This window comes from Thamnophis elegans, chromosome 1 (assembly GCF_009769535.1).
Source record: "Thamnophis elegans isolate rThaEle1 chromosome 1, rThaEle1.pri, whole genome shotgun sequence".
NCBI classification, from domain to species: domain Eukaryota; kingdom Metazoa; phylum Chordata; class Lepidosauria; order Squamata; family Colubridae; genus Thamnophis; species Thamnophis elegans.
In genome coordinates, this window is record NC_045541.1 from 14,814,783 (window position 1) to 14,837,416 (window position 22,634).

Consider the following 22,634-nt stretch of genomic DNA (forward strand, 5'->3'; position numbering starts at 1 on the left):
TATATATGAATAAATATAAATCATATGCTGTATTTTATTGAGTCTCAAGTGCCAGGTATAAATACAATGGTAAGAATATTCAACTAATTACCAAAAATATTTCCTGGCTTATACTATAGTAAAACTATACAAAGTAAGTAATAATTTTAAAATGCATGGCAAAAAAGAGGATATTTACTATAAATATGTCATGCCTTTATCAGAATAAACTGTCTTTCTAAATGCATAATATTGGAAACAAATATATTTCAATATTAACAGAGCCCATATGGATTCACTGGTATATTTAAAGCCTTTTTGAACGTCTGAAATATGTTCATAATTATAAATATTTATTTTGCCAAAACTGGATATACAGTAGGTAGGGAATCTTCCACTTATAACCACAATTGGGTCTGGAACCTTGGTCATAGAGTAAGGGGGACGTTAAACAGGATGCTACCTGATAGCATCACTCAATGATCACAATCTTGGTTCTCTCAGTTGCAGTTAAGCAACCACAGAAGTCATTAAGTGGAGTATTGGGAAGAAGGCGTATGCCTCCTGACATGGTGAAGTGGGGAGAAGGCCCAGCCTCCCCACCCACTTGAATGTACAAAGTTCGAGGTTCGAGGTTCATTTTATTTATATGCCGCCCTATTCCCAATGGGACTCAGGGCAGCGCACAAACCCAAGGAGGGTAAGGGAAACACAAAACTACCACAAAAAGTACAGGGCATTTAAAACAACCAACAGCCACACGATTCGAGAGGGGAAGGGAACTCATCAACCCCAGGCCTGTCGACACAGCCAGGTTTTAACGGCTTTTCGGAAGGCCTGGAGAGAAGTGAGGGTCCGGATCTCAGCGGGGAGCTCGTTCCAAAGGGCCGGAGCCGCCACAGAGAAGGCCCTCCCCCGGGTAGTGGCCAGATGACATTGGCTAGTAGACGGAACCCAGAGGAGGCCTAATCTGTGTGATCTAATGGGTCTTTGGGAGGTAATTGGCAGCAGGCGGTCTCTCAAGTACCCAGGTCCAATACCATGAAGGGCTTTATAAGTGACGACTAGCACCTTGAAGCGTATCCGGAGTCCAATCGGTAACCAGTGCAGCTCGCGGAGGATAGGTGTAACGTGGGTGTACCGAGGTGCACCCACAATCGCTCGCGCGGCTGCATTCTGGCGAGAAGTTCTGAGTTCTGAGAGAATGGAAGAATGCCTGAGGTTGAACAGGGGAAGCTTGTCTATATGACTGCAGCTACTTTTGGAAAGAGCAGACAGCAACTCCTACTTTAAATCATGCACTTAAGAGACTATCCACCCAACAAGATCGACAGTCAAATCAACAGACAAAAGTCAATTCTCAGGCACCACCTAATAAAAGACAGATCACAAAGACCGAACAATAGAACACCATAGGTCCCCAAACTGTGGGCCGTGAGGTGTTTGCAACTGGGCCATGGAAATACACATGTGCATCCCCACTTGCATGAGCTGCGGGCGAGCACATAAACGTGCAACCCTTCCCCCCCCCCCAAAAAAAAAGCCAGAAAGGTTGGGGAACTCCTACCTACAGTTCACAGCTCAAACTGTTCAAATAGATTATTAATAATCTGCAATCGACTACACTTTTTCAAGCACTGGGTGACAAACCCATACTTGCAAACAGATAGCCACCTAAATCTGAAACAGATTCTCACAAACAACAGATGCTAATGTGAGAAAGACTCGGCAATAAAACCAGATGGTTATTTTGCCCTTGCATTTTACATTAACAACACAATAACAGGTCCGCCACACATAAGATTAGATATATTTTCACATGCTTTTCCTCCAATAAGATATATATATATCATCATTTGACAGCAATATGCCTGTGGACTCTATATTATACAAGCAGGCCTGGTTAATGGGATAGAAATTTGACATTAGGATCCAAAACAAGGACAAAGCAGTATCAGAGCATTTTAACTTGCTAGGACACTCCATTATAGCAATAGCAATAGCGGTTAGACTTATATACCGCTTCATGGGGCTTTCAGCCCTCTTTAAGCGGTTTACAGAGTCAGCATATTGCCCCCAACAACAATCTGGGTCCTCATTTTACCCACCTCGGAAGGATGGAAGGCTGAGTCAACCTTTGAGCCGGTGAGATTTGAACAGCCGAACTGCAGAACTGCAGTCAGCTGAAGTAGCCTGCAGTGCTGCACTCTAACCACTGCGCCACCTCGGCTTATAGGCCTCAAAGTAACTATTCTGAAACAAGCACACTAAAAAAAAAAAATCACTACCACAATAAAGCAAAAAACTGATGAACTCACATACACATCAAAAGGGTTCAGAAGATCCCACTAAACATAACGAGTTTTAATTTGCTTATTGTAATCTGTCTCATTAGTAACCTGTATCTGCACAATCATCTTATCTTCCTCTTCTTTTTCCATTCCACCTCATGCCTATTGATTGATTGATTGGTATCCAGCCTTTATTATGTTTACAAAGGTGGTGAAGGTACCCAATGTACGTATCTTCTTCTTCACATTTTTACCACACCAACAACGCCGCAAGGTGGATTTGGCTGAGAGAGAGTAACTGGCCCAAAGTCATTTAGCCGGTTTTCATGGCTAAGGTAGGACTCTCTTTTTTTTCAGGTATTTTCCTAAAGTACTTTCAAACATACGTACATTCTTACGGTTATCATTAAGACTTACCAGGACCAAATGTTATTAGGAGAGGGGGGGGGGGGAATGAAAAAAGAAACAGTTGAATCTTGATTTGAAGCAGTTTGTGGTATTGGACCTGATCCAGCCCCTGAAAGAACCCTGTTCCAACTGGAACACCATTGACTATGTTCAGTTCAGGGAGTTAACCTCTAGAAAACTACTAGATCACTCTCTGCATGACTGGATCAGCATGATCGGGAGAAGAAATGGAACATCCAAGGGTGCTGACCTAAAATCTGGTCAACCATAGAATGGCTAATTTTACAGATCCATGACTTATTGTAAGAAGTACTTGTTTAGCTTACATGAATGGTACATGAAAATATACCGTATTTTTTGGAGTATAAGACGCACCTTTTTCCTCAAAAAAGGGGGTGAAAATCTGGGTATGTCTTATACATCGAATACAGCATTTTTTGGGTTCCCAAAGCCCCGCCTCCTTCACCAAAATGGCCGTGCATACCCTTATGGAGGCTTTCAGAGAGCTCCTGGGGGCTGGGGAGGACAGAAATGAGCAACAAATGGGCCATTTTTGCCCCCCCCCCCAGCCCACAGCAGCACTCTATAAGCCTCCATAAGGCTATACATGCAATTTTGACAAAAGACGGGCCCGTTTCATGAAAAACGGGACATTTTTTGCTCATCCCCCCCCCCCGGGGCACTCTGCAACACCCCCCCCCAAGGCTATTCATGCATTTTATTTGAAAAAATGGGCCCATTTTCACAAAAAAAGGGCCATTTTTAGGAGGTTCGCAAAGTGCAAAAACTTTTTTTTTTCCTTTCGGAAAGCTCTTTAGTTAGAGTGATTGATGAGAATTAGATTGATCAAGTGCTGTGCCAGCAGAAACAAGTCTTAGGTGCTGCAGGTTGTCAGCTATTTCCTTCTCCAGCACATGGATAAATACCCTGGAAACATCTACTTACCTATCTACTCTCTCTCTCTTCCTATCTACCTATTGTATTTTTTTCTCTCTCTCTATCCCTCTACCTACCTACCTACTCTCTCTCTCCCTCCCTCCCTACTGTATTTCTCTATCTACCTACCTACTCTCTCTCTCTCTCCCTACCTACTGTATTTCTCTCTCTCTCCCTCTACCTACCTACCTACCTACTCTCTCCCTATCTACCTACTGTATTTCTCTCTATATATCCCTCTACCTACCTACTCTCTCTCCCTACCTATCTACTGTATTTCCTTTCTCTCTCTCACTCTCTATCCCTTTATCTATCTACCTACTTTTTTAAAAATTTGCCTCTTCAAAACCTTGGTGCGTCTTACCTACCTACCTACTCTCTCTCTCTCCCTACCTACCTACTGTATTTCTCTCTCTCCCCCTCTCCCCTACCTACCTATCTACTCTCTCTCCCTACTTACCTACTGTATTTCTCTCTCTTTCTCTCCCTCTATCCCTCTATCTACCTACCTGCTTTTTTTTAAATTTGCCTCTTCAAAACCTTGGTGTGTCTTATACTTCGAAAAATACAGTAGTTTTGTTCTGTGCTTGTTCAGTGTATGACACCAAGCAGAATGTTTATGTATCCTAATATATAAGAACATGCAAATTACAAAAAGAAGCATTCCCCACACAGTATTGCCTATTGCTGTTCTAGCATGCTTATAGCTTGGGCTTACCTGATATGACCGATCAGCTCAATCAGCTTGTGGCTGAAGAAATATGCCGTCAATTCAGAGATGTGACTTAAAACAGAGCAAACTCCAAAGAGCGTGGTAGTCCCATTCAGATCTTCCAGGTGCCAATAAAGGAAGGTGAACACAAAGCCATATCCAAAACCCATAAACCATGCCACAAAAAGCACTGACCCATACTGGATACTACAGAGCAGCTTAATCAAGTCCCAAAAATTAAAAGTCTGGGACTGGCTTGTATCACTCTGAGTGTCATGGGAGGAATCTGTGGAGGAGTTTCTGTCCAAGTGGGACTCCTCTGGCTCTGTGCTTTGGGTTTCCTCTTGCTTGTAGTGGTTGTACCGGAACCTGAACTGGGTGGCCACAATCAAAGAGAGCGTCATCAAGACTCCAAAGACTATGAAAACGATCCTGTAGTTCTTGTAGTCTGGAGACTTACAGCCTTGGCCTTCAATGAGCACATCAATACGGGTAGAGTCAATGCCAATGCCCACCGATAGCATGGCCAGTCCCCAGCCCAGAGATCCCCACATTCGTTGTAGTCCATAACGGTCCCGATGTTTGCCAAGATACTGCAGAGTCACGGTGTCTACTATAGTGACTGAGGAGGCACTGAAAAATTCTCCCACAATCACAACAAGGAGGATGAGCAAGAAGATCGCTTCCACCTCCTCATGATCATATACAAGAGCAAAATGGGCAGGGGGGGCTGATTTTGTGGTGACTGTGGGTGATGCCGTTGTGTGGCTGGTATTTCCCAACAGACCCGCAGTCACAATACCTTTTGGAGTGCTGACAACAGTTGCGCCCTCTTCTCCTTTTAAAGCACGCTTCCTAGCTCCATTTTGAACAGTTGGAGAAAAGGTAGTTTTAGAATTGGTGGACAAAGCTGAGCTCAGAGTTGGCAAGTGGTAAGTCAGCAAATCTCTCTTCCCTCGACCCTTAGTTATCGTACTTCCCAGAGTGGGAATGACAGAAGAAATGGAGATATTTTGCGGGGATGCTGTGGTAAAGTGACTGGCATTGGTAGGGGGAACGGGGATAGGCTTCTTTAGCGTACACCTCAAGGTTGCTGGTTTAACAAATCCAATTCCCAAGTTAAACATCACCCAGCATAATAGGGAGAAGAGAAGAACAACTTTCCCCTTTTTAAAGCGATCTGCTACCACTCCCCAAAATGGAGCACTGCAAAATTCAATGAAGTATCTAATCCCTACTAGGAGTCCGCTCTGGCTGGGAGTCATGCCTAGCTGTTTGTAGTATACGGGGAGCAATGGGTACAAGGAACCATAAGCAGCATAAAAGAAAAAATAAAAGACTTTTGAGATCAAGAGATCATTATTCACTTTCACACAGTGTCTTTCAAGCCAATCAAGCTCTTCGTCTGGAATAGTGGTGGTTTCAGTTGAAGGAGTATCACTTTGGGTTTGGGGGTCTTGCTCCTTGGGAATCCCACTGAAGGGATCGGCAAGCACATATTTTCTCTTCTGCTCTTCTTCATCGTCAGTTAAGATGGCTACTTTATCATTAGTGGCCATGATTTCACTGTAAGCATGAGATATTCATGTGATTCTCCAAACTTCAGTTCAAGGAGCCTGTAGATACAGAAAAATCGGCAGTTAATAGGACAGTACTTAATATTTGGAGGAAAGAATGCTGTCAATCCAAAGAATAAAACATTTAACTTCTCACTATGGCTACATCAGCAGTGGGAATCAAAAAAGTTTCTACCAGTTCGGTGAGCGTGGTTTTGTGGGTGTGGCAGGGGAAGGATACTGCAAAATCTCCATTCTCTCCCCACTCTCAAAATTTCTGCTGAATACCACCCTCTGGGCTACATATATAAGATCTGAATTAATCTGAGATCAATATCACTCCTAGATCTTCATGCTCTTATATGATATCTAGAAGTCTTCTTGGCCGAGCCAGTTGACTTCCAACTTAGCTGATCCTCCAGAGGAAATATTGTGAAGATATTAATGTAGAGTTTCCAAAAAAAGTATAGTGTAGACCATTAGGAATTTCTTCCTTGCCTCACTGCTGGAATTTCTCCAGTTTGGTCTCCTTGAGTCTAGATTATTCTTCCCTTTTCTGTTGTTTCTATTGACTATTTTTTCCACACTTCGACATATACTGGCTGGCACGCAGAAGCAAAAGCACCACCGCTTGGAGCATTACTTTTTGCATTTCCCATTGGTCAGCTGAAAGGGGCACTAGTCTACACATAGGCAGCAGTATGAGAAAATATTTTGGGGGGGCAGGCAAACGCCAACGAGACTATGGAAAACAGAAAGCATGGGGTAATTGCAAAGATAAGCACTGAACATGAACTCATTCACTCAACTGCTTCTTGAAGCCAAACAGTAGCAGTAAATAATCAGCATCTTGGAATTGGCTACCATTGTCTTCTAATAAGAGACGCTTGCAATATATAAAAACATACAATCTCTTAATTAAATTTAGCTTAGCTTGACAAAACATCAATTCTATTTGTCTGCTATACCACCAGTACCTTATTCCTTCTTAATCAAAACAGGAAAAAAAATGCAGGCATAGGTTTAAAGGAGCAGAGAATCGGGCATGAAAATGGAGTGGAAATGGAAATGACCACAAAGCAAGTTATTTAAAAATGGTCAGGTACATTGGAAACAAACTGAATCTCAAGTCATCTGCTCATTTGATAGGAAGTGAGAAGCTGGCCCCCTGACGCAAACCAAAGAACCTTTCATTTATTCTTATTTAAAACTTTTGGTCACTTTGTGAATGAATGGTGCTTTAGAAAAAAAGAACATCCCTTTTCTTGGCTCAGCAAAAGGATTTATTGTAAAGCACACACACACACACACACACACACACTATATTATCACAAAACCAGTTCAAACAATTCCAAAAATATATGTATTATCCCATAAGGCTTTGTGGAAAAAGCAAGTTAATTCATATTCTTAAATGCCCACATAAGCTATTTCTCAATGAAACTGATCTTTGTTGTTCCTTAATGTTCCCCTGCTAATTCCTGATTTGTGGTGATGCTGCTGAAAAGAATTGTGCACAGACTGGTTAATTCATCAAACATAAATTATAAACTGATAATATAACGGAGACTATTTTAGCAGTTCTCATATAACCATTTGGAAGGATACAAATAATTATTTCAGCAGACATTTTACCTTGCAGCTATATAGCAGGATGGAGGATTCTCTATTTAGTGCTTGGGAGGGAGAATGCAGTTGAGGTTATCATTCTGAATTTACTAAGAGTGATAAATTATATGATATATTGCACTATGCTATGGTGAGTGAGGCACATGTAAATTTCTTTTTAGATTACTTATATTTTAGGCACTAGAACATCTTCCTCACTCTGGTGCACTCTGCAATTTATCTTGGGCCACAGCATGTACAACTCTTAGATAACATGGTCATATCGACTAAAGAATTCTGGAGTCCTTTTTAAATAATTCATAAGACTGCAGTGATCAATCATCTGGGTCAAAATGTTGGGCTGATGTTTTTAAAGTGTTTGCCTTATTACCACCACAAATATCTATATATATATTTCAGCCAGAAACAATTTTAATACTTACACCAGTCACAAAAGTCAATTAACTATTGTTGCAATTAGTTATTTTTAAAATGTTAGGAATATTGCAATAAAGATGTCTGATTCATCAGAAAAATATTTTAAAGTACAGCTACTTCCTACTTTTTGCAAACAAAGCAATAATGCAAAGTATGATGACTATTATTATTATGACCCACAAAAGGTTATGTAAAGATTAATTTATTCATCTGTAAAAGAACAGAGCTTATATCAGCTGCTACAGTACTTAGGCAACAAACTTCCTTGGCTTTTTGATCACAGAAAAATTTAAGTGGTTACCTAACTGGTCTATAGAAAACTAATCAATGGATCGTTTAAACTATAATTTAAGCTAAAAAGTCTATTAGAAAACTGAGCTACGGTATTGTTTATTTTTCATGGGTAGTCATTATTTATAATGGGTATTCATTATCTCACATTTTTCCAGATTATTTTTATTATTTTTTCAGATCCTTTTTATTTATTATTTTTTCAGATCCTTTTTATTTATTATTTTTTCAGATCCTTTTTATTTTTTTATTTCTCCATCCTAGATATTGTTGATAAGGGGCTAGCTTTCTACATATGCTGCAAGATGAAGGTGTAAAAGAAAGACACATTTTCAGATGCTTGACTACAGAGATAAGGTTGACTCCAACTAATGATGGATGCTGCTCAGAGATACAAGAAAATGATGGCATTTAGCAGAAAAGCATTTAGCATTTGGTGCTTGAACAGACCTCCAGCTTACACTTTAGTGCCATTATGGACCTCAGAGAAAAAATACTTTCTGCTAAATCATGTGATATGGGCTTGAAATTAACCCTATCACTTAGCTGAAGGGAAAGGAAAAGGCTGAAAGACATTCACCATTAGCTCTCCCATTAGGGAGAGATGGATTGCATCAAGAGAGCCATGTAAATCTCAGGAGGCAGCTCACACAGGAGCCTCCCCCTTTCCTAGAAATAATTCTATTTCAAATTGTGGGATGCAATTGGCTCAACCAGTAATAATGCATTTTATCCCCTTGGTGCCTCACTTTTCTAGTTTGTCATCACATGGCAGTACAGTTCATGATTTCTCCATGGGGAATGAAAGAGAGGAGCCAGGTGGCTGACACAACTATTGATTTCAAAGGATACTCCTTCGCTTACTGCGTTTCATCACTATTGCCAAATCCCTTCTATTTCAGTCACTGGAAAGTTCCCTAAAGGCATCGTTTCCATTTCCCTACTAAAACCATCTTAACTGGTTGGGAGCTTTAGTGAAATCAGGAAGGGATCTTGCATAATGGAAGTGAAAAATCAGTAGATAGTCCTTGACTTACAACAATTCACCTAGTGACTGTTCAAAGTTACAACAGCACTGCAAAAAGTGACTTATGGCCGTTTTCCACACTTACGAACTTTGCCGCATCCCCATGATCATGTGACGAAAATCCAGATGCTTGGCAACTGGTTCATACTTATCACCGTTGCACATCCCGGGGTCATGTGATCACCTTTTGCAACCATCTGACATGCAAAGAAACAACAACAACAAAACCCAAAAAAAGAAATTCTGCAAATGTGGAATCTTCTTACATCAGCATAACTCTGTCCATGAAATTACCAAAAGTCCAGATCAACCTGAAGGAGGCTTTATGATTTCTCACTGAACAAATTAAAAGAAGAGAGCTAGATTAGTTTAAGGTATCTCTCATAAGCTTATGCCTTTTAATAAAATGTGTTGGTTTGAAAAACTCTCCTAGATTCCTCCTTTGGATTTTTATTATTTCTGTAGTTTTAGATTTTCCTACATAATGAAGAAGTACCATTTGCCCTTTAGAACCTGTATTTATTTAGCTGCATTAATACAGGCTGCATAAATTTATCTGTGCATTGAAACTTTGGTTTAATGCAAGTAAAGAATTCTGCACAGAGAAACTGAATAAGTACTTAAACTAGTATTAAAGCAGAGACTTTGTCTCACCTATTAATTGTAGCCAGAGTGATAATTAAAATGTTGACAATTTTAATCGGGTTTTTTTTTCCAGTTCTATTCCAAAAGATTGAATACTGGACTGTATTTTCTCAACAACAACAAAAGAAAAAAGAGGAACCTTTTTTCCTCAGTAAAGTTTTGGTGAGGATTAAGTATAAACAACTAAATGTACAGTGAAAAATATAAACATCTATACATGAAAGTCTCCAATTGACACTAATAAACTATTAAACAGAAAGATTAGATAAATGAAGGTTTGGGACCGGGAGGGGTAAAATTTGGAAGGAAGATTTTTAAAAATACACAAGATGGTTTGTTTGCTCATGAAGAAGAGGAAACATACACTGGGGGGGGGGCAGGTATGTTTCATAAAAGGCATGTGCTGAAAATTTAGTTGAGTACAATCATTCCTTTGACCAGGCTACAAAGCCCTTGCTTTTCAAAATATCTGGGACATTTACACATTGAAGCACGACAATCAGTAGGGAATTGTACCATAGACAAGTACAGCATTTGCCTAGGCCACCTATCAAAAGAGGGGGCCCAAAATTACATTTTCAGAAAATTGATTCCTCCACTTTTCATACATCCTTTTTGAAATCAGTGGGGATTTCCAGGAGCAATCTTTGGGGGCCTTGGGTTAGCATGGTTTTTGATACACGTGACAATTCTCCCCACCCCCATATTGCAGTGTTATTATTTGAATTTTTACCAGCTTGATGACCAATAGAAAACTCACCTGTATATGAAATCAGACCACACCATTTTGTGAGTTCAAAAAGGGGGGTTTAAATACAAAACAATGATGACGTGTATACATACCAAATATCAAATATCTATTACCTGTGAAGTGATGTAATTCTATTTCTCTATGATTTATTGTGATTTGCCTCTTCTGTAATCATGGAAGACATATCTATTAATATAAACTCCATGGTGTGTAAAGGTATTAACATTTTATTAAGAACAAAAACTACAATTAAAAGGCAGGCAACCATTTGTTGTAAATTGTTTAGATATTGTGATACATTATTAGAGGAAATTAATTAATATTGGGGCTCCTTAAATTTTTATTGTGCCCAAGGCCTAACAGAGTCATAATGTACCACTGAGGACAATTAGAATATAGCAATAGCAATAGCAGTTAGACTTAAATACCGCTTCATAGGGCTTTCAGCCCTCTCTAAGCGGTTTACAGAGTCAGCATATCGCCCCCACAGTCTGGGTCCTCATTTCACCCACCTCGGAAGGATGGAAGGCTGAGTCAACCTTGAGCCGGTGAGATTAGAACCGCTGAACTGCAGATAACAGTCAGCTGAAGTGGCCTGCAGTACTGCACCCTAACCACTGCGCCACCTCGGCTCTTCTGACCTTTTTGTCAGCATTCCTATTTGTTTCTTAGCTATACATTTTCTTGCTCTCTCTTGTTCAAAATGCTTTTTTCTTAGTGAAATTCTTCCCCATCATCACTGATGTCTCAGGCAAAGAATGTTTCCTTCATCAAGTCCACTGATTTGAACGTCAATCCCCATAGACCAAAAAAATAGCTTTAACTACAGTATGTACTCAGCAGGTTAGCTAGTTTTGTAAGTTCAGATAAAATGGTGGCAAGAGTTTTTCCTGCAACTACACGGGCTACATGGCGCCAAAATCTCCTAAACTTTCCCCATATTTATGAACAACACACTCCACATGGTACCAATAGGTGATTCAGCTCCATATGCTTTTTGGAGCTGCCACCATGCTGGAACCCAGGAAGCTACACATCAATTGACTCAAACCCATCCATTCATAGAGGTTGTGCTATAAAGCTAGCGGTTCATGGGAGCTGTTTTCTAGAAGAGAAAACAGTAGCCATAGAAGGGGATATATTTGCTCTTGAAAGAGGAAAGGGACCAGCATCATTGCTATGCACAAAGGCAGTTATTCATCTTAAAAGGCCAAGTGATATCAGAGAGTACCTCCAAGGACTTGCAAGGGAATCAGATTTGTTTACTCCAATGAAAAGAGTTCAAAGAAGCTCACGTGCTGGCTAGCTTCCTCAACAGAAATTATTATAATTAACTGTAAACATGTTTTAAAAGGCTGCCTTGTACAGCATAGCGATCCAGTCTTGCCTAAATTTGCAGCATGATTTCATTGCAAAGTGATTTTTTTATTATTATTTTTTAAATGCCAAATATTATTTAAGAGTTGTTGTTTACAGTAACTGGCAGTCTTATTCAACTCATTGAGCTTGGTTTTCTAACTGGATCTTGTCTTTGGGGTTTCTTAAGATGTAGGCTATTTTTTGGTCAGTGCTGAAGGCTGTCTTGATTAAAAAAAATATGAAAGAAACTGATCAAAAAATAGCCAAGAAGAAACCCCAAAGACAAGATCCAGTTAGAAAACCAAAGAGTCCAAGAAATACCATGCAAAATCTGCCCTGCCACATACATTGGACAAACTAATAGGAGAATAAATGCAAACATTACAGAACACAAGAACGCAGTCAGAAAAAAAGAAAAAACTTCCTCCCTTTTCCAGCACCTTAAAGCAACAGGACCTGAAATTGATTTTGAAGGAACCAAATTAACACTTCAACAAGAGAATAATTATGGAAGCCATTGAAATAGAAAACACCCCCACAACATGAATAAACGTGACAATACCTCCCACCCATCAGACATCTGGAAACCAGCCCTAGTCAACAAACTAGCCCACCCATCACCCAGGTCGTTACAACACAAAAGAACAACGATACACAGCCAGCACCTCAGCCACACAGGATGATATGAAACAGCCGACCAATCTACAAACATCAACCCCATCTACCAATCAGGATGCAACTAGACAGCCAATCAACCCACTTACAGCAACAAAGCCAGCACTCCACACACCCCCACCAAGATTTATAGAAAAATGGCAGCTCTGACCACACTTTACTCGCACAAGCACGAAGCCGAAAACACCAGCCTGAAGCTGGTGAGTGGGACCTCGCCGAAACATTGCCAAGACAATCTCAATTTTACACGGGAAAAGACCCGAATACAACAAGACCAGCACATACATACATACAGTTTTTGTTTTTAATTTCAGGAAAAAATGGTTTACATTATAAAAACTCTGCCTGTTAATTATCTCAGTTTTGCAGATCTTTCTAGCAACATACATCAATCCATATTTTAAGTGATTTGGGAAAATTTACCTTAACTCTGACTCCTCCAGGCCCCCACTGACTGAAATTAGTAATTTGCCAATCAACTACTTGACATCCCTGTGATCCTTTTGTTACGTCACAATTCACCAGGTATCCCCATCTGCCTTTGTCAATGATGTAAGAGATTTCAGGGTGTGCACCCTCAAGTTGATGGCAGGGTTATGGTCTCCTAAAGAATTTTTCTTTTGAATATATCATGCTCTCAAACTGTTTTAGGCTGTTTTGGTTGTCACTGGCTGAAATAGTCTGAAGGGACCTGGAAGCTTCAGCCAGTCTCTTCAGGCACAACAAGATGACTGTTATTTATGCCTGAGAACTGGTATGTTCTTTTCTCACCTTTAACTGCACACAAGAAACTAAGGGTTATCTTTTTATTTTCCTTTGACTATGTTAACCACAATCAGCCACTTTTTTCCAAAAATAATTTTCAACATGCATCTACACAGCTGCACAGCTGTGAAAATAAACATTACTTTTTTAAAATGAGCATAGCTGCTCGAATATAATTTACTGAGCCTTATATATTTTAAAAGAGAACCTGAAACAATTTACATAACCTGTCCTGTCTTCTGAATTCACCACAACAATTTCGTTCCTTAAGCATTACGTATTTATAAGGATCTTAAACTTACGTATGGTTATACTTATTTTCATTTGTCCAAATACGTTATTACTCCTTTACTGCTTTATTGAATTTTTATGCTGCCTGTCTCACTAATACAGTAAATGTGTGCAGCTTACAATATGATAAAACGTTTTTTAAAAAACATAAAATTTTAATTTTAAAAATTAAAATTAGAAGAATTAAATAGTAAATTAAAACCAAGACCACAGTGATCAGAAAGGTTTTAAATGTTATTTTACATACTGGCTATTACTGAAGTTATACAGTGGAGGAAGTGAAGTTAACCATTTAAAACACTGATTTGCAAGCTGGAATAAAAACTATTCAAATGAAAACATCAAATATCAACTATTTAGATATGAGAATTGCTATGGGAGAGAGACACAATACTGGGCAGGGAAGAAAATAAGGTAAACCATTTATTTTGCCAAAACCTAAAGTAATATAAGAAAGTAGCCTTATATTGTCTTGAATCAGATTATTAATTTATCTCTGTATTTTCTGGTACCAAAAGGGATTCGTCAAATTTTCAGAAAGACATATTTAGAAATGAAAGGATATTGGATCTGGGATCTTTTGCACAACTCTTATTGAGACGTAACCCTTCCTTAACCATGGGATCCTTACTGAAGGATGAAAAGGTAATTTGGTTAGACATAGAAAAAGACAATTATTACCTTTGACAGTGTATTACAAAAAGGGGAAAGCCCAATGGGAATCTCAATAACCAATATATTGCTTAAATAGGATGAGCAGCTTTATGCACATTGTGAAGATGTACTCCCATGTTGTAACCTAAAGTTTATTGCCATAAAAATGGAGATAGGATTACAACCACAGCTGCTACACAGGATTAAATTACCGAAGATAGGAACTGTCACACATGTGCATTCAAACAAGAAGCTACAAACTGTTACCTGTTTTGGTTTTGGTTTTATTGGACTTATATGCCGCCCTTCTCCCAAAGGACTCAGGGCGGCATACAACATAAAAACACATATGACAAAAGTTTTTTAAAAAAAGTTTAAAACAATGTTTTAAACAATTCATCAGCAAGTTTTAAATTGAAGTTTTATTAGCTGACGTAACTTGCACAAATTTTAAATAATAGCGTATCACTCCTATATTTGAAACAACGGCTGCAAATGCATGCAAAGAGATAGGTGCCTTGTTTTTAGAGGGGATGTGTAAAAGAGGCCTGTCTTTGAAGAACCATTCCCTCTGGCCTCAAAACACACAGTACCTCTTCCAAAATAGTAACTCTCATTTGAAACTCTATTGTTCTCTGTAGGAGCTCACAACACAAGAGCCAACTTGTGGTATTCTCTGAATTTGGATATTTGCTTGCAATCATTTCATTACCCAACTAGATGCAAACATACTGATGTTACTCTAGATGAGCATGCAAATGAAATGTTTGCATTCAAACAACCAAGCACACAGAGCACCAAGAACTCCACAGTTCAAGCCTGAGCTACAGATATTCTTTGGTATTTCTGTAGACTCCCCACTGGAGTACATTATCTATCTCCATTTTAAGGAAGCGCCCTAAGAAAAATCAAGATAAAAATGCCAACTTCTACATTAGGACACAGCTAGATCCTACTACGCCAACACTGATGTTGTTCTATTAGCTTAACTTAATGGCAGATTTGAAATGTGTAAGTTTCAGTCCCACTGAAGATATTATAAAATAAGTAAATAAACCACGAATAAAAGCCAATTCAAAGTACTGAATTGCCTTGTTGATATACAGTTTGCTTTAACCTTGAACTTCTTCTTACTCAAACCTACAATGGCATTGTTTACAGTAATAAATCATCACATGGTCTGGTTTCTTCTAATATATGGACAAATCTATAACGAATTTATGTTACACATGAATCAGACTTCTATAGCTTGGTCGATCATGTTTAGAATCCTGATTTAGTATAACATATGAATGAGAACACTGATTGTTTTAAAAATGGGAATTGATCAGTTTCCTTCTCATGGTAGTACTTTAAGAAAAGAGAGTTATACATTATCTTAAAGCTAGCAGTAGTTGTCCCCTAGAATCTAAATTACAATTTAGAAGCATGGCAGCCTTCAGATACATTAAGCTACACTAAAAGGGATCAGGCATTAGGGCCATGGGTGAGCACAAACTGCCATCCTATAATAACCAACTGGTCCTCTATGCAACCCTGAGTTTCAGTATTAGGAAGGAGAAAGGAAACACTTTCTACTATTCATAATAAAGAGTACTTATAAATGGGACTGAACATACTTGGACAATGGCTTGAAGAAATACTTGAAACCTCACAGAAGCATAGTACCTCTTGTTTATTACAGCAGTCTTGTCCCTCAACGAAGAGCCGAAAGGGCTGGAACTCGGGTCAAGTACAACACATTTCTTCCAAATCTTCTTAAAGTGCACACAGCCCTATTTAATTGTAAACCATATCCTGGAGCAGACACTGAGTGCACCAAAATGCATATTTCAAATGCCATTTTTGACCAACCCTTTCAAATCCTATGTTTGTTAAATATCCCAAACAGGAGTTTTATAAAAAGCTTATTACAAGTTTCTCACCATTTCTTTTAGAACAGACATTCAGTTAATTGCATACACTTGCTCTCAATAACTTTTAATTAAAGGTTTCACAGTAAATAAAAGAATGGATACAGGTAAGTTAGCTGAACTCTTTCTCAACTTGTTTAACCATAACATTAAAACAATGGTCTCATTCACATAATGTGCTAACTCATATGTCTGCATCTTAGGACCTTGGGTGAATCTTCCCCCTTGGATTAGTTTGTTCAATTTAAGATTCCAGCTTAATGCAGTGGACAGACCCAACTACTGTTTATTACAGAACAATCAAGACTTAGACACATAGTAGACAGTTTGGAAGCTGTCATTGTTTTGATATTAAGAACGCTTGCTCTCCAGAATCTATCAGTCTCTTGTTAATCTGATTGACAGTTTGGGGAAACAAACTATAGTTCTGAAAGGTGATTTGTTTCAACAACTACAATTAAGATGAACCACTGAACTGGTGTCATTTAAACTCTGATTAACACAAAGATCCTGAAGCCCTGATCTTATGCTTATGTCCCTATTATGGGATAAGTGAAAAAAGTTCCTCGTGAGCAGAGAATGACTGCAGTTCATCTATGTAAATTATATAAAATATGAGTAACTTCTCGGTTGCCAGACAGCTTTCAACAGCAGGCTACTCAACATGAAACTTGAATATATGGCTGGGGAAAAACCTCACTATTATTTCTTCTCATTTTAACCATAATAAAATCAGGAAGTCAAATGGATTACCCTAGAGATTCTTTCTGTAAATATGTTTTAGCTATAGTTAACCCAATTTTCCATATTTGCATAAAGAAAAACTAGCATTCAATGCTGGGTCTATGCAGTACATTAAGATCCACAGTGGTTGGTTAATTTGTGGTTCAGTATGACAAAAGAACCATTTGGTGTTTGTCTACAATCAGGTTCTCTCAAATCTATGGATTAGAGAACCGTGATGGTGCAGACATTAGAATGTAGTATTACAGACCAATTCTGCGGACTGCCAGCAATTCAATTCTGATCAGTTCAAGGTTGCCTCAGCCTTCCCAGGTTGGTAAAATGAGGATCCAGATTATTGGGGGCAATATGCTGACATTGTAAATCACCCAGAGAGCTGTAAAGCATTGTGGAGACGTATATAAGTAAGTGCTACTGCTATTAGCGTTGGGGAAACTAATCATTATTATGGCTATGACAACAGCAAATGCTAAAAGAGCACTCTCATTTCTCTACAATTAAAGCCATCTCGATATTTAAATATCAGTGTGAGCATATACTGATATAAGGAGGCATTCTGGTTATGCAACATCCCTAGGACCACCTTTCTGTATTTTATAAGGAAAATGATGGTCCTTGTTTGTTACCCTTTAATGTAGGGCTTCACATTAATTAGGTAAGTGTTTTTCTTTGGGTAATGACTTCACGTGCCGTTAGCCAATCACAACAAAGACACTTAAACTTATTTAAACTGTTTTACCTACACTGAGTAAAAGCTAAAGGAAGTGGAAACTAAAGGAAATAAAATTAATCTAGAGAGAGAAGTAGCTTGACATATGAAGGACCATAACCAGTGGTGAGATTCCAGTTTGAACCCCTTCGGGAGAACCAGTTGTTAACTTTCAGAGCAGTTTGGTGAACTGGTTGTTGGAAGAAATCATTAGGGCAGAGAACGGGTTGTTAAATTATTTGAATCCCACCACTGGCCATAACTCACTCATAAGGTACATGCTTTAGGATTTGATTGATATTTCTAGATACTGCTGGAAAAAGACGCCTGTCCAAAATCCTGGAGCTAGTAAACCATCAATGAAACACAATTAAAGCTGCAATGCAATCCTCAAATATTTTTTAAAAATTTTTTATTTATTTATCTCCAAAACAAACATATATTGTAAAAGGTGTATCAGCTGGTTACAAAAAGCTTTTTTTTGTGCATCTCTTCCACCGTCATCAAATATAATTCATATTAATTCAAATATCTTAACTCAAATATTTACTATGTTAACATCATCATACCTCCACTTTTATTTGACTACAATTATTTAAACATCCTTCATCCTTAAATATACCAAAATTCAATCCATAACCACATGCTGGCATTTCATTTACTTATTTATAAAATCCTCCATTAATATTAAATCCTCATATCCTATTTTAGCTAAACATCCATAATATTTAATACCAAAGTTTTCTAATCCTCCATGTATATAATTTATTATCATTATCCTTTCTTTATTTAACTATATCCTATATCATAGCATTTTCCCCCTATTAGTTAAAATTTAACTTTATGTAGTTTTGGTTTTTTATGATAGTTATTATTGTTATTAATAATCTTAATATATAGTCCAAAAATATTGCTAACCTTCCCTTCTCATATCCAGTTATTATTTATCATAACAACTCAACATTGTATACATTACTATCATTATCAATTTTTATTTAACTGTACCTATTACTAATGGATTTAACTAAGTTTAGTTAATTTTGAATTATACTCTTCCATCTATCAACCTGTATCTCTCCAATAACAGAACAGTCTTATATCTGCTGCCATTTGTGGATCCAATTCTCCAAACATCTTTTTAAACGAATCCATACGAAGAAATCTTTGCACCTTCTTGTTTATGGTATCTCTCATATAGCAATAGTTAGACTTATATACCACTTCATAGGGCTTTCAGCCCTCTCTAAGTGGTTTAGAGAGTCAGCATATTGCCCCCAACAACAATCTGGGTCCTCATTTCACCCACCTCAGAAGGATGGAAGGCTGAGTCAACCTTGAGCCTGGTGGGATTTGAACAGCCGAACTGCTGTACTGCAGTCAGCTGAAATAGCCTGCAGTACTGCATTTAACCACTGCGCCACCTCGGCTCTTAATGTTGACGCCCTCTTTTTGTTTCCTTTTTCAGCTTGTCTTTAATTCTCAGCAGTGGTATCAAATGTTTTGCAAATAGTATTTCATATTCCAAAAATTCTTTGATATTTTCTTCTCCTTCTATGCCCTGTTCTTTGAAGTAAATTTTCTCTCCATTTAACTCCTCTTCAAATATTCCATTCTTTCTTCCCTCAGAAATAAACCAATTGTCACAAATATCAACAAGCTCAAATTCTTTATCTCCGTTTTCCATCTTATTTTGTATTTGGTCCTCAGTTTTTTCCTCATAATTTGTTGCCAAAAACACCAGTTAATCCTTTTTTTTTTTTAAATTCTGTCCTCGGTATCAGACAGCTTCTTCAAAGCTGAAAGTATCGCTTGGAGAGATGCTTGAAAAGACGCCATGTTTATACGCAGTTGTATTTTTTCTTAGAAGCTCTGAAGCATTCGCAAGTAAAAGCAGGCTACAAAGGCAACAGCTGTACAATCTTATCAGATCTTAAGCCAGAACAGCCGGGCAATAAAAATGTCAAGATGTAAACAGTCAAATTGTAGTCAATTAGTTTACAGCCAGCTTACAGAGAATCAGAAGAAATATTGGAGTGATATATCCGTTTGAAAGGGTTCACTTAGAATCAATCCATGTGAATAACATTTAAAGAGTAAGATAACCACTGTCCAAAACCATTAAAAAGATCAAAATTTCCGCTAGGTTCTTCTATTCTTTAATTTAAATTAGTTTTAAAAAATTTTAGGCAGTCCATTTTTCTTTAAACAATAAAAGGTTCTTACCAACTGAAAACACTTCTTCTTCAAATTGCCCTGACTTTGCCAGCCATAAAAGACTGGAATTTTTACTGCCAGACGAAGACTTTAAACCTGCGTTTCTCTCGGAGGTTTTGCGATACCCCCGAGATCAGCAAGATGTAATCTTCCTGTTCACCATCTCTTCGGGATGATTTAGGTCCGTTAGAACCCCCCAGCAATAAAAGTATCGAGTGCGATCTCAGAGCTTTGAGATCGCACGTCATCTCGTCACGGCATCCAGTCTCCGCACCGCCCCCCCGCAATCCTCAAATATTTGAGGTTGTACCTCACCATCACAGCATGAATAAGGCTGAGATGCTAACATCAAATTATTGTTTAGAGGGGTGTTTAGCTTTAAAGCTTTGTTCCTCATTTCTACTCAAACAGAATATCTGCAATAAAAGTTTCTCTTTTAACCCAACTATTTTATTTATTCAGTAAAAATGAAAATGCTACTGAGTATTTGGACAGTGGTGTCATCTTCCCAAAAGAGATTGTTCTAACATTACAACAAATATAAGCAATTACGACCCATCAAATTGATCCTTACCATAATTGTGCATTCTATCCAAGCTTGTTGGAAGAACACTATTACGGGTGTGCTATTTGCTTTCCTCATTACAAATTCCTACTCTAGCTCTATCCTCCCCCCCCCCCTTTCCCTGTCATGACCTATCTCCAAGATCATGGGTAAAAATGCTTAACAGATTTGATATACCTTAAAGCTATCTCTGGCCTGTGCTAAGTAAAGGGAAAGTATTATTTTAATAATGGATACAGCTAAAGCATGCCTATACTTGCCTCCTGCTTAGGCTGGGGCCAACATAAAAGGCACATCATAAGGAAGCAACATGAGGATGTGGAAACAGTTGTAGATAGGCCATGATTGTGCTTTAATTGACTGCAGATGGGAAAAGGCCTTTATGACCTCCAGTCATTCATCCATCATTATAATAGTAATAGAGGCCTTCTGCTATCTAAATAATGGTTGTGTGGCACTAGGAGACAGAAATAAGCAGTTGAAACATCAACAATGGGCCAGCAAATTTCATATCAGTGTAATTTGTCAATTGTAGGTAGAAAGCACTTCAAAACATTGGATTTAGAGAAAAGATTAGTGCTATTCTGTAGTGCTAACGTCATGTGTGATAGTGCCCTTAAATGAATTTGTAACAAACCACAAAAAGCTCCTTCTGATCACAAGTTTAGTGTCATCCTAGGACAATGGTAAACTAAGGAGCAACTCAAACAACCAAGAAACATTTGGAGGGGAGAGAGAATGAGAGAGACTGTTATAAGCAAAAAATGATTTTCCGTCCAAAGTAGCATGGATGTTATCCAATTTGGTTAAAGTGAACAACAGAATCCAACTGGATCCCACTCCTTAAGGATTGATCACCTGGCTGTAACGTCAACCAAGCAAGATCCAAGGTGCAACAGTGTGTGTATGCAGGACTACTGTTGTGACTTGTGATCTGTTTTATAGTGGAAAGCACTGACAGGGGAACTAAAGACTACTTAAAGTGTTCAGATACAGAATTGGGATGAAATGAAGGCAACTGGGGAAAGCTGGGTGGGTGGGGTTTCCTGAAAGAAGGTGCAGGGGAGGAAAGGCCCATAATTTCTAATAGGGAAATCATTCACCTTCCTAATTTGGGGCAATAGGTTCCTAATTGTTAAGAGTTAAACTCATTTGAGTGATTATAATAAAACCCATGTCCTGACTTGAACCTAGTGACCAGCAACATATTTTATTTGGCAATAACCTGCAAAACAAGAGTAGGGATTTTGTTTTGAATGCCCAGCCATAAGTTCATGAATTAATCTAGTGGTTAAGGTGTTGACCTAGAAACAGATGAAAGTGAATTTTAGTCCTGCCTTAGCCATGACAGCCAGCTGTGTGGCTTTGTGCCAGCCACTTGGTCTCGGCCCAACTCACCTCACAAGATAGTTGTTGTGGGGAAAATAGGGGGTGGAAGGAGTATTAGATATCTTCGCCACCTTGTGTTATTTATAAAAATATAAATACGTCTAACTAATCCATACACAGGTAGTCGTTGACTTGCAACCATTCAAAGTGATAATGGCACTGAAAAAAAGTGAGTTATTACCATTTTTCACGCCTACGACCACTGCGTCATCCCCATGGGTCAGGTAATCAAAATTCAGATGCTTGGCAACTGGCATGAATTGATGATGGTTGCAATGTCTTTGGGAGGGGGGGGAGGAGGTATGTGATGACTTTTACGACCTTCTGACAAGCAAAGTCAATGGGGAAGCCAGATTCACTTTACAACCATGTTACTAAACTTAACTGCAGTAACCCCCTTAACAACTGTGGCAAGATGGGTGGTAAGAAGTGGCGAAACTGATTTAACAACTGTCTCGGCAACAGAAATTTTGGGCTCAACTGTGCTCCTAAATCGGGGACTACCTGTGCGCACACACATACACACACGTATATACACACATATACTGTATATACTCGAGTATAAGCCTAGTTTTTCAGCCCACTTTTTGGGCTGAAAAAAGCCGCCTCGGCTTATACTCGAGTCAGTGAAAAATTTGCCCGAAATGGAGGAGAAAAAGGGGCGGGGCCATGCCGCTGGGTGACACTCGTGAATGGCCCAGTGCCCCTGTGAGT

General features: G+C 38.6%; 1 protein-coding gene across 1 annotated transcript in view; it reads right to left on the reverse strand.

Annotated features, from left to right (window-relative positions):
* The window catches only part of MFSD6 (major facilitator superfamily domain containing 6), a 37,734-nt gene that overhangs the window by 13,187 nt on the left and 1,913 nt on the right, over positions 1-22,634 (reverse strand). The window contains exon 2 of the mRNA XM_032238862.1: positions 4,333-5,942. Coding sequence (XP_032094753.1) covers positions 4,333-5,885 — 1,553 coding nt within the window. The 5' untranslated portion in view covers positions 5,886-5,942. The remainder of the gene's footprint in view (positions 1-4,332; positions 5,943-22,634) is intronic.